The sequence below is a fragment of the Perissodus microlepis genome, chromosome 17, assembly GCF_051167445.1.
Source record: "Perissodus microlepis isolate ML-2025 ecotype Zambia chromosome 17, ASM5116744v1, whole genome shotgun sequence".
Lineage (NCBI taxonomy): Eukaryota > Metazoa > Chordata > Actinopteri > Cichliformes > Cichlidae > Perissodus > Perissodus microlepis.
Window position 1 is genome coordinate 4195317 of NC_140477.1, and position 12927 is coordinate 4208243.

A 12927-nucleotide genomic window follows, 5' to 3' on the forward strand; every position below is an offset into this window, starting at 1 on the left:
GCAAGGTGGAGGTGGAGTACTGGTTTGGGCTGGTATCATCAAAGATGAGCTTGTGGGGCCTTTTCGGGTTGAGGATGGAGTCAAGCTCAACTCCCAGTCCTACTGCCAGTTTCTGGAAGACACCTTCTTCAAGCAGTGGTACAGGAAGAAGTCTGCATCCTTCAAGAAAAACATGATTTTCATGCAGGACAATGCTCCATCACACGCGTCCAAGTACTCCACAGCGTGGCTGGCAAGAAAGGGTATAAAAGAAGAAAAACTAATGACATGGCCTCCTTGTTCACCTGATCTGAACCCCATTGAGAACCTGTGGTCCATCATCAAATGTGAGATTTACAAGGAGGGAAAACAGTACACCTCTCTGAACAGTGTCTGGGAGGCTGTGGTTACTGCTGCACGCAATGTTGATGGTGAACAGATCAAAACACTGACAGAATCCATGGATGGCAGGCTTTTGAGTGTCCTTGCAAAGAAAGGTGGCTATATTGGTCGCTGATTTGTTTTTGTTTTGTTTTTGAATGTCAGAAATGTATATTTGTGAATGTGGAGATGTTATATTGGTTTCACTGGTAAAAATAAATAATTGAAATGGGTATATATTTGTTTTTTGTTAAGTTGCCTAATAATTATGCACAGTAATAGTCACCTGCACACACAGATATCCCCCTAAAATAGCTAAAACTGAAAACAAACTAAAAACTACTTCCAAAAACATTCAGCTTTGATATTAATGAGTTTTTTGGGTTCATTGAGAACATGGTTGTTGTTCAATAATAAAATTATTCCTCAAAAATACAACTTGCCTAATAATTCTGCACTCCCTGTAGTTACAGAGTTGATTCATTAAAAAACAGCTGATCCTACTTAATTTCAAGAGCACTGAAATATACTCTGCTTGCTTTGTGGCGGTGTTAAAGCTAATCAGCAGTACAGATACTATAATCCATAAAAGTGGATAGCAGCTGACGTGTACAACATCACTGTACGACTGTCTGCGCTTGGAGTTCTTCCACCTGTAATACAAAGCTAATGCCAGTAGGGGGAAGCCGTTTTCCAGTTTTGCCAGAGGCAGTCTGTTGTAAGAGTAAAACGTGTTGAAAATGTTTAAAGCAACAACATTCCGGTTTTTATATCTTTTAGTTAACAAACGTTTTTCTCATTTTTATGATTTTATGCTTTAGCCCCACAAAAAAGTGTTTTTTCACGAGGCTTAAGCATCATCATCAAATGAAATTATACAGCAGACATTTACACATTTTTGATGTGTATTAACGAGCATATTAATCCGCCTGATTTGGTCAGTTAACAACAGCAGACCGCATATTCCCCATAAAAGATGGTGCTGATAAGTCTTCGCTCCACGCTTCCAAAACAACATTTCTTTGCGTCACGCCGACGCTGGTAGTGACGATGTGATCCACTACACTCCTCCTATCTCACCTTTCCTACCCTACTCTTCTCCAACTCTCCCATCAGGACCACAGGGATGTCATGCGCGGATAAACAGGGCTGGAGCACAACTTTACTCAGCAGCGGGCTTCTTTTTTTTATTTGGAAGTGTCTTAGGACAGTCAGCGTGACTTTAAGTCTAAGCTGAGTGTAGTGGGGGGTAGGCCTGTTAGTTGGGTGGGCGTGTGTGTTTGTTTTGTTGTCAGACGCTTCAAATACAACTCAGCAGCCCTGTCCTGTGTTGTAGTTCCCATATGTCGCGAAGGCAGGCCGACCATGACTACAACCTCCGGAGTATGAGCAACCTGATGGGCGAGAGGTGGAAGAAAGTGAACGACGGAGGTGAGCGCAGTCTCATCAAGGCTCCGTCCAACGCCAGCATCAGCAGCCAGGGCGCCTCCACTGGAGCTTCCGCCGCCGCTGGTGCCCCATCAGCCCCCTCCTCCTCGTCCACTGGAGACCTGGAGAGAGCTGCCCGCAAGCAGTTTCAGCAGGATGTTACACCTGGTTTCGTCTACGTCCTGGCCATCTTCTCCGCCCTGGGGGGCTTCCTTTTCGGCTATGACACCGGGGTGATCTCCGGGGCGATGCTCCTATTGAAGCGGGAGCTGGACCTGAGCGCCCTGTGGCAGGAGGTGCTCATATCAAGTACTGTGGCCGCAGCCGCCCTCTCCGCCCTGCTGGGCGGCTTTCTCAACGGGGTGTTCGGGCGCAGAGTGTGCATACTGCTCGCCAGCTTCTTCTTCGCCGTCGGGGGGATCGTCCTTAGCAGCGCTCCCGGTAAAGAGGTGCTCCTGGCGGGTAGGCTCATCGTTGGATTGGGGCTCGGTAGGTTTCAGGGGCGTTTTCAGGTTTTTGAAATAAGGGGGCGCAAAAGGGGTGGGTGGGGTCGCAGAAATTTCAATTTAAAAAAAATTCTTAATTAAGAAAATAAAAAAAAAATGTGGAGGGAATGGAGCTAACAAAATCAGTGTAGATACAGATATAAATCAATTTCATTCTACCAAGTAGCAAAATGTAGATGTCTAACATACTTTGTTCTAAGTTCAACTTTGAAAAGTAAAGCACCTGAGTAACTGTAAGCCGTTATATTTATTTTAAGTCTCCTTGTAGTTGGCTACCTAGAGTTCATGTATAGTTTGTGCCTTGTAGTGGAGATTTTCCACGGTGTCACAAAAAAACTGGCAGACACACGGACAGCCGCATGGACCCTTAAAGCCATTAAATATTTACCTCGTGAACAGCACCATACTACAAAATTGACATCATGGGCGTTATTGGTAGCTGGCTGCTTTTCTGCAGGTGGTGCACCTCTGGGTTTTTGTAACCTGGCGTGCCGTGCCGCCGCCACCACAGCTGGGTTGAAGACACGAGTGTTGGGTTTAACAGCTCCTTTTACAGAATTCCTGAAAAAGTTTTGATTTCTCCTTCTGCATCATGGCTGATGTGGCAGTATTGCCTGAGTGGTGACGCCTATGATTAAGGAGAATATTGCAGCGGCTACCTGAGCCATAACAGTGAGCATAAATGGATTTGACTGTGTGAAAATGATACTACCGGCATTGTACAAAGCCACCAACACACCAGGGCCTTCACACTCACTGTCTGGTGATCAGTATTCATTTTGACAGCAAGTTTTCTGATTGCATCTCGTCTCTCCACAATATTTACCTTTAAAAGATTTTGTCTTGTATTTGGCAGGATCATCATTCCACTTTATAATAGTATCTAATATTGAATATTCGTATTTATATACCATGAGGAGAAAAGCCCTGCTCCTAATTAAACACCCTGAGCACACTCCCAGAGTCTTTGTTTAAGAAAAGTTTTTTTTTTACCAGTCCAGAGCAAGAAACAAAGCCAACTGTAGCTTTAGACAAATTGCTATTCCAATGAAATTACTTCAGCCTGCCCGGCGCTAATGATAATGTGATTTATTGATTTCTTCTTCAACACTTCCCCTCGCTTGCTCGCCATTAGAAAGAACAGAGGTGGCACTCGGCTTAAGTGCCCCTTGAAGTCAAAGATCTTAAAGCTTTTGGTGGTTTTGGTGATGCATCGCTGCTGTAGCTCCTCCTCCCCCACCACAGGCCTGAGGTTTGCAATTACTCGCAGTGTCTAATTACGCAGCGTGGCCCTCTGCTTCCTTTATCTGCATGCCACTGGCTGTTAGACAATTTGCAGTCCCCATTATCATCATCATCGTTCTCATTATTAGATTTGGTTGGGTATCATTAGGTGATAAAGGGGAAACTCATTCTGAATGATAAATATCACCCCATCAAAGGAAGCCCAGATAAACCTACAAAGCACACAGGAGACACATAGAGCCTCTGATTTTGCCTTTATTATTGAGTTGCACTCGTCTTATTGGCTGCCTCGTCCCTGCTTCCTTCCCTGCAGCCCACCTTTGCACATTGCCTTTCTCCTACTTCCTTCCGTGCATGAATATTTTTGCATTCTGAGCTTTCTCCCCTCTTGAATCATCCATCTCTCTGCGTGGTCTTCCTTCCACTCTGCGTGCCTTTCCACGCAACGCTTCTTTTGATCACAATTCAATATGCCTCACATTATTTATAGCAGCTGCTGTTACTCATGAGTCGCATCTCTGCTGTTAAAAGTGGCTTTCAAGGCTTGGTACTTGTCCATCACCTCTTTTGAGACCAGTAAGCACTCCTTTCAGTGATACATGGAGGACTTGCACACCATTTTTATCATCTTCGGTCAGGGATCCTTACTAAGCTCTACCAGCCTTAAAGAGCTCGGTGTGTACCCCTTTAACAAATTAAAGTCGTTTATTAATTTGCTCCCCTTTTCCTGCATTTCTTTTGCTTCCTGTGAGAAGCAACTCGAACTTGGATTCTTTTTGTGTGATTAAAGACCAGTCGTACTCCAATTTGCATGCTTGTCTGGCACTGGAACTGTGCAGATGATGACAGCTTCTTGGTTAAATTTGCACTACTGTAAGTGGAATGATGTAAGACAATTTTATAATGAATGAATGGAAGTTTTAAAGGTTATGCTGGAAACCCTTGTATTTATTTCAGATTTACATTTTTGCAATACATGCATGTTTAGGCTCTTTTCTAATGAACTGCTCTCATTGATAACAGTCTACCCAACTTAAAGTGTGAATCTTCTGAAACAAGGTGCCACCAGCAGCATTATAGTGCAATAATAGTGACACAGCAATATAATAAGTGACTGAGCATAAGGGAAATATATATATATATATATATATATATATATATATATATATATATATATATATATATATATATATACAAAAAGTGGCCTGGGTAATATTTTACCAGGAAAATGTAAATAAAAGATTAAAATAGCTGCTTAAAATTTTAATCTAACAATAGCTAAAGTAACTGAATTATGCTACTCTGCAGAAGTTGTGGAATATTGTCATGTAATAGAACTGAAAAATGTTTTTCAGCTTTTTAACCAGTTGCTTAAAACCATGCCTTTCCATCATGCATCAGTAATTTCCATCCACCATTTGCTCTTCCTGTTACGTGGAGCACAACTGGAGTGCTCCAGCGACACTCGGCAGAGTACTTGTTTGCATTTGGGTCGCTCGTCTCCACCTGCTAGTGTCCCCACCTTGTTGTACTCAACAGTGTTTTTGCCTCAAGTAGTGAAGCAAGTTTGTTGTTTGCACATTTAGTGAGTAGTGTGGAAGTAGTTCCCTTTCAGATACTAAATCACCATCAGACACTGACAGCAACTCTGACTCTTAGACACGTGCACTAGGACCACGCACACGCGTTGTGTTGCTATAGCCATGATATCCTGATAAGATACTTTCATATCGTGCAAACATTTATAATGATATTATTGTGGACAATATGATGTAGCACAGCCCTAGTTTGTAAAGCTATAATGTGTATGTAAAGGTGGATGGAACGTGTTGGTCTGAAAAGTAAAGACCAATCCTGAATTTATTTTTATTGTCCATCAGGGGGCGACTACTCTGATCAGTGTAATCGGGATAGGCTTTAGCACAAGCCTACCTAGAGATATCACTGTCTTATCTGTATACAGTGTCTTTGGCTTTGCTGTCAGATCCTGTCAGATGGATCACTGTCCATTACCTATGTGTATTAGGGATGGGATAATACATTGATATGCCAATATACAGTATTGTATCACAATTATCAAGAACCGGTACTAAGTAATAATAAATTTTGGCTTTTATTCTCTTTAGAGTTATTTTTTGCGTTCAATGAAACATATATAATGATTTGACACAGGTTATTGTCTTGCAACATATTGTTTCGCAGGTATCATTATACCATCGGTATAGTGATGTTAACTTAACATTAGTACGATGCTGTATTGTATTTGATATCTCGCAGCTGACTGAAACATTTGTCCTACAGTGGCCACTAGGGCTGCACGATTTTGCATAAAATGAGAATCACAATTTTTTTTTGCTTAGAATTGAGATCACGATTCTCTCACGATTTTCTTTTCCAGTATAAATATTTATTGCACTTATTAACTGCACATCAACTTCGTAACAGTTGAGACTGAACATAAAAACAATAAATAAACATAAAAACAACAAATGTCTCACATTTTGTCGTTGCTGCAAAATGTTGTACTGCTTGAAATTCCATCTCCACCGTTACTCGACACTGCGTGTATAGAGCAGGTAGTGCAACAATAGAAAAATAGCTGCGGGACGGCACTGTGTAGCGTTTGTCTAGGGTGTTGATCATTTTCCTAAATCCCTTGTTTTGCACAGTGTTGATGGGAGCCATATCTTTGGTCAGGTGATAAGTAATAGCCTCCGTAATTTCTTTGTGCCTGCGGGAGTTCGACGGGTATAGGGAAGCGCTGTATAAGGTTCCCGTTATTGATGTTTGGGTGGTTGACGGACGGATTTTCTCCTGTCACTTTCTCGTCATCCCTGACGTGTTCACCGTTGTTTTTTCCCTGACAATTTTAGCAGCCAGCTTCTGTATCACGTGGTATAAGGCTCCGCCCTTGTCATTTGTTGAGCAGGAAGAGTGAGCGCTTGTTTTCATGCAGATTACGTCCCGGATCAAAATGCGGTACAATCGTCGTCGTCTTTTTTTTTTTTTTTTTTTTTTTTTTTTTATTAAATCGTTGTCATTTGGAAATGAGATCGCACATAAGTATGAATTGAGATCGCGATTTTCTAACGATTAATCGTGCAGCCCTAGTGGCCACCATTGCTAAAATTATGCGCTTACAATTGGAGAGGTAAGAAAATAGAATTTAGTTCACTGCAGTCTGCAATCTACTGACATCTAGTGGTGATTTCCTACACACTGTAACTTTAAGCAAATGCTGCTTTCTTATCTTTTATTGAATTTTTGAATTTTTTTGTAAATGTCACTTTCCAGAAGTTTTTTTTCTTTTCTTTTTTTCTCGTCATTTATTTAGACTGCTTACGGGGAAATTTACACAAACAAACCTGACACTTGATAGAGAAAGGGTTTCTTTAATGGCAGCAAATAGCTGCCACTTTGTCTGATTAAAATAAATTGAATGTGTACTTCTAATTAGCTAGCATGGTAAATTAGACAGGTGGCTCTGATGATCTAATTACACGGTGGGATACACAGAGAAAACTCTTCAGTCTCAGTCGTTGTGCCCTGTCGAACCTCCATCCACCCATTTTAGGCATGTTTTGAGTTTGTGCTTGACTCCCTGCTTCAAATGTGGAAAAGTTCTTAATTATTCCTTTGATTACTTCATCTGAATTGTAGAGGATTTGATTTCTAAAGTATTGTTAAAGCATGGCCATTATTAAGTTACAGAAAGTTGGATTAAGAACATCTATTTAAGTACAGTAAATACACTGTTTGACATTTAAAACTACAGGGTGGGACACAAGGTTTACAATGTTCATATCAGTAGGGCTGAAAGAAAGAAAACTCGAATAACTGATTAGATCATGACGAGAAAAAGTGTTTTATGCAAATATTTTTTCTGTTTTTCTGTTGTAGACATGTAAATGGAACATATTTATGCATTGTACTGCTAGTTGATCAAAATAAGATGCTGGAATTTTTTTAATTTATTGACTTCTTGTACAAAATAATAATATACAGATTAATTAAAAATGAATAAATGACAAATTATGTATTTTGTTTGCAGCTCTGTGTGGAAATTACAATATGAGAAGAAAATAGATTAAATGGGTAGCTTATGCCAAAGATCCCGGAGGGTTTGTGTCAGGAAGGCCATCTCATTTAGAAATCTGCCAAATCAAAGATGATTGGCGCAATAGAGCAACCCGCTGTTGTGATCATTTTTGAATAAGGGAGCAGCTGAAAGTATCTTATTCCACTTAATAAACTGATGATGTAGTCTTGTTGTTCTCTCCATATTGTGTCACTCTGAAGCGCACATAGGCCTGAGAAACCCATACTAATGTTAACATGTGTATATGTGTGTGTATGTATATGTATATACTAGGGGTGCAACGATACACAAAATTCACGGTTCGGTTCGGTTCGGTTCGATACTTTGGTGTCACGGTTCGATATTTTTTCGATACAAAAAAATGTTCATGCCTTTTTAATTTGTCATTTATTAAAATTATAAATATATATTTTAACTCAAAAGTAGTTTTTAAATGTAATGTTGCTGAAACAACAAAATAATAAAAAAAAAAAATCTATCTGATCGAGGAATCACCCATCTTTGGAAAAGAGAGTTTATTACAGAGAAATGGCTCTTTCCAAAATAAAAGCTATAATATAAGCTTCTTCTGGGCTATATTCTCAGCAGCATATTAAACATATCAGGTCCCCATAAAGAGAATCATGTGCTAACGGCTGTCTAAATGACTCGGGTAAAGTTTGTAGCATGCGTGCTTGTTGTTTTTGTCTGCTTCCACTTGTCTTTGCACTAGGATGATGTCAGAGTAAATGTGCAGTCATATTCGTTGTGTTCCCACTAGTGCTGTCAGCGTTAATCTAGTTAAAATGACATTCACGCCATAACGCGGCAAATCTCTGTTAACGAGTTGCCGCGGATCGCCCCGTGCGTGGGGCTGGACGGCGTCAACACGTTAACAAGCTAACTGTGCTAACGCACTAGTTCCCACCAATTGAGCATTGCCTGGCACATCCGACATACTGTGTTACTTTTGTCCATGACGCGCTTACCATCAGGGTCATACTTCACATGAAAACCAAGATAGTTCCAAACGCCAGATCTGAATGAGGGTGGTGGAGGTTCAATTTCGGGTAGCGTTGAGGCAGTTGCCATGTTGCAACGAGCTTAGCTTCTGTCTTGCTAGCTTGCGCTGCGCTCAGTGGATCTGCACTGACAGTGCAGCCTAGGCAGAGTAGTCGAATGCAGATCCACTGAGCGCTCAACACAGACAGCATCATCAGAAGAAAAGTTGATAAAAGAAATAAAAAAAATTGTATTGTTCGATACATATGCGTACCGAACCGAAAGCACTGTATGGAACGGTTCAATATCGATACGAGTATTGATGCACCCCTAGTATATACCTGTAAGTACATATGTGTCTTGGTTTGTTATTCAAGCTACAAAGCCAAATATATGTAGCAAACTGTATGGAGGATTTATGATTGGGTAGGACATAAACAGAAAGTAAAAATAATAATTAATCGTTACTAACTAGTGGTTAAATAAGCTCATGCTTCTTTCTATTCCGTTTTAAACATATTAGGTTATTTTATTATAATCATTATTTTCCTTCTGTTTTAGATTTTATTTGTGTTTTTTATATCGCGGTAATATGTTAATACGTTCAAATTAAAGCCTTATCATTATTATTATTATTATTATTATTTTTATTATTATTATTATTATTATTATTATTATTATTATTATTATTATTATCAAAATGGTACTGTGATACAATGATATGCAATAATAGTAGATTGCAAGACAATCATCTGGGTCAAACCTTGATGTGTTTGTCACTGAATACAAAAAAATAACAAAAGAAAAAGAAAAGAAGACATTATTTATATTTTGTGTCAGTTGTTTATAATTGGAGTGATATTTTGCTGTGTATTGCCGTATCAATATATTATCCCATCCTTAATACACATAGGTAATGGGCAGTCAGCCGCTGTAAACACCAAGAGTGAAATACCAGTCTATAAATATACTGTGATATTAACACAAGCAGTCGTAACACTGATGCGAATCTAAAGGAATTTATTGAGTTGGAGTTGTTTTTTTTAGAAACAAAAGTAATAAAAACTGAGGGAAAAGCAATAATTGTTTTCAGAGATTTTAAGATAAAGTGAAAAAAAACAGCAAAAAAATGCATGAAATACAGAGACTGCTAAAGTGTCAGCTGCACACTATCATTAACTGAACAAGCTCTGATTGCTCTTATGAGGGAGGGAACTAATCACATGGGTCATTTCAGCTGTTACATCATAAGTATCCCCTCCCTTTTGTGCTGTTACATTTTTACCATACAGAGATCTCCATTAACCAAGCATGCGTGAGCCAGACACTCAAAGATAATGAGGCAAACTGAAGGTGGAGACGCTAATGAGGCAACCTGTTTTGCATGCAATTTTTCTGGCCCAGTCCGATCACCTGCACATTAACACGAATGTCAGTTCTCAGAAAAGCCAACTGTTGAGCGTTTTTGAACAGGACTCACTGGAAAGGTCATCAGAGCTGTTTGTCAAACCAGGAAAGGCCATACACCGCCATGCCTTCTTGTATTTCTACACATAAGCCTGGTTATTGTTGAGCTGACCTTTGCCTAAGCACATCGACTGTTGTGCGATATGAGCTGGTGCTTGCGCAAGCAGACAGACAATATTGAGCCAGACTTGCGGGATTAACTCTAATTTATTATTTGATTTAGTATTTTCAAATTCAGTCAAACAGTTATCCACATCCAAACCATAATTTCCTATACATACACACACAGATAGATAGATAGATAGATAGATAGATAGATAGATAGATAGATAGATAGATAGATAGATAGATAGACTCAGCAGTGCAAAGAAACCACTGCTTACCCTAGCACTAACCCTGACATTGACCAGGCAGTCAATATTTCTGCTTTTATCAAATTGTTCTCCGAAGTTTTGGTAGTCAGGGAACCAAAAAAAAAATCATAATTCAAAATCAAAACATCAAAAAAAAATTTCATTAAAAAAAAAAGCCTAGAGGAAGTCTAGAGCTGTTACATGCAGCTCTTTTGCCGTCACAGTGGCTCTCCATGGCTTTGAAAACAACATTTGGTGAATATGAAAATTATCCTCTTAATTTGCCTAAGACCCGAACTCTTCCACGACATGCTTTTTCAATTTCTCTTTGATATTTGGGCATATTGGGGCCCGATGAATGTAAAAACAAAGAATTACCAGATTTTTTTTTTTAACCTTATTTTTGTTTTTAAGAAAAATGAGAGCCACATATGAGGATATTCATTTAAAATTTTGATAGAACAGTAGCAGTATAATGTCCTCGTAAGTGGATATCAGGCCCATGTAGAGCAAAATTGAGTATTTTAGTCTAAATAACCCAAAATGTGATGTCCACATATGTGGACGCCAGGTCCTAGGAGGTTACATTCAATTGGCCATCATGGATATAGACACATAGTTGGCTTATCCCCCTAGTTATGCATTACAAATCCAAAAAATAAAAGTAAAGGAGAAAAACTGAGAATTTAACTGTGTGTGGACAAAACAGTTTGGTTTCATCACCAACAATGCTGATTTACCGGTGTGCTTCATCTGCAGATGGACTTCAGATGCTCTCAGTTTTGTTTAAGCTATTAAACTTAAATTAAAGTTTAGTAAAGCACCATCACACCATCAGAGATTACAGCTTTTAAACTGAGTGCTCATAAAGAGCCAGCTGGTCTTTCTTCTCCAGTATATGATTTGCCTTGTTCCTTGTTCTGCACAGAGATTTCTTCAAAGTCTCTAAATTATTTGATGATACTTACGGTTTGGGTTAGGTTTTCACAGAGGCTGACTTGGAGCTCAGCAGGTTAAATAGGTTGGCACTACAACTTGAATATGCTTTGCAGCTCCATATAGACTTCTTGTTCTTAAAAATGTCTCTTTTTAGTAAAGGTTGGATGACGGTATGGTTGGATTATGGCTAAAACCTCAGAGAGCAAATCGTGAATGCTCCGTCCTCCAAGCTCCAACTGAGAGGGGCAATTGCTTTTATCAGTTTTATCAGTAAAACTCAGTTAAAGTTGTACCCTCTTCAATAAAAGTGGAATTTACAAACGATAAAGTTTGCCCACTTTTGACAGGGGCAAAGAGATGCAAAGAGGAAGCATCCAACTGAGTACACATGTTTAACATGAGGTCCTAAAAGTTTATGATATATTGGGGGAATTATTCAGCTCTATCCTCAATTCACCCTTTATCAGGGGTCTCCAACTCCAGTCCTTGAGCGCTATTGTCCTGCAGCTTTTAGATGCATCCCTACTCCAACACAGCTGAATCAAATGGTTGAATCACCTCTTCAGCATGCCATCAGGTTTGGCAAAGGCCTGCTAACAAGCCATTCATTTGATTCAGGTGTGTTGGAACAAGGATTTATCTAAAAGCTGGAGGAAAGTAACTCTTGAGGACTGGAGTCGGAGACCTCTGCCCTACAGTGAAGCAACCAACAGCTTTAGGCATCGGTGAGCGAACATTGCTTCCAAAACAGAGTAACGTTACAGCTAACAACGCTCATGTTAACATGCTAGAAGACATCCCCACGATAACGAAGCAAGCAATCTAAGTTTTCCCTCTTTTCTTTTTACATTTTCAAGGACAAGCTAGGTCATTAAAAATTTAATCTGCAAAAAACTTTCCATTTTCAAAACTTTTCCATTTGTCAGATTTAACCAATCACTGGAGAGCTTGCCCCAAGACAATGCATTTTCATTTGTTCAACAAAGAGCCATAAAAATGTTTCTTTTCTGCCTTAAGCCTCTGATGCATGCTGGCTTAGTTAGTCATAATCCAATGCCTCACACACAGACAAAAAAACATGCACAAATAAAAGGACACACAGACACCCTCATAGTGACTGTATAATTATGTTTTCTGGCTAAATTATCTAGCAGTTGCAAGCGTTGAAATGTTTTGTTCTTTGAAAGAGGAGATAGGCCCGCTTAAAAATAGTACTGTTAATTACACTGAGATAACATTTAATTACAACCTGCAGGCTTGCTAATTAATTGGTTGGTTCATATAATTAAGTCGCAATTCTCTTCCTAACCAGGCGAAACCTAAATGTAGACTTAATGAGAAGTTTGTTTATGCGCATATTATTGTTTTAATGTGCAAATTACATCACTTAAAGGTCAAGTTTTTAAAAGATGAGTTGGGTTCGGCTTGACATTTGCGCATTTTGACTTTCCAAAGCATGAAATTTAGCAGTGGCTAATTTCTGAATTAAGCCTTCCAGAACAAGTCTTATTATTCCATAACATGCTTTTAGAGAAACCAATCAAAAATT

At 39.3% G+C, this 12927-nt stretch overlaps 1 protein-coding gene across 1 annotated transcript in view; it reads left to right on the forward strand.

The window, feature by feature from the left end:
• The first annotated feature begins 1418 nt into the window (after positions 1-1418).
• Positions 1419-12927, forward strand: part of LOC146369072 (proton myo-inositol cotransporter-like) — an 88538-nt gene continuing 77029 nt past the window's right edge. The window contains exon 1 of the mRNA XM_084911045.1: positions 1419-2277. Within this exon, the coding sequence (XP_084767171.1) occupies positions 1704-2277 (574 nt within the window). The 5' untranslated portion in view covers positions 1419-1703. The remainder of the gene's footprint in view (positions 2278-12927) is intronic.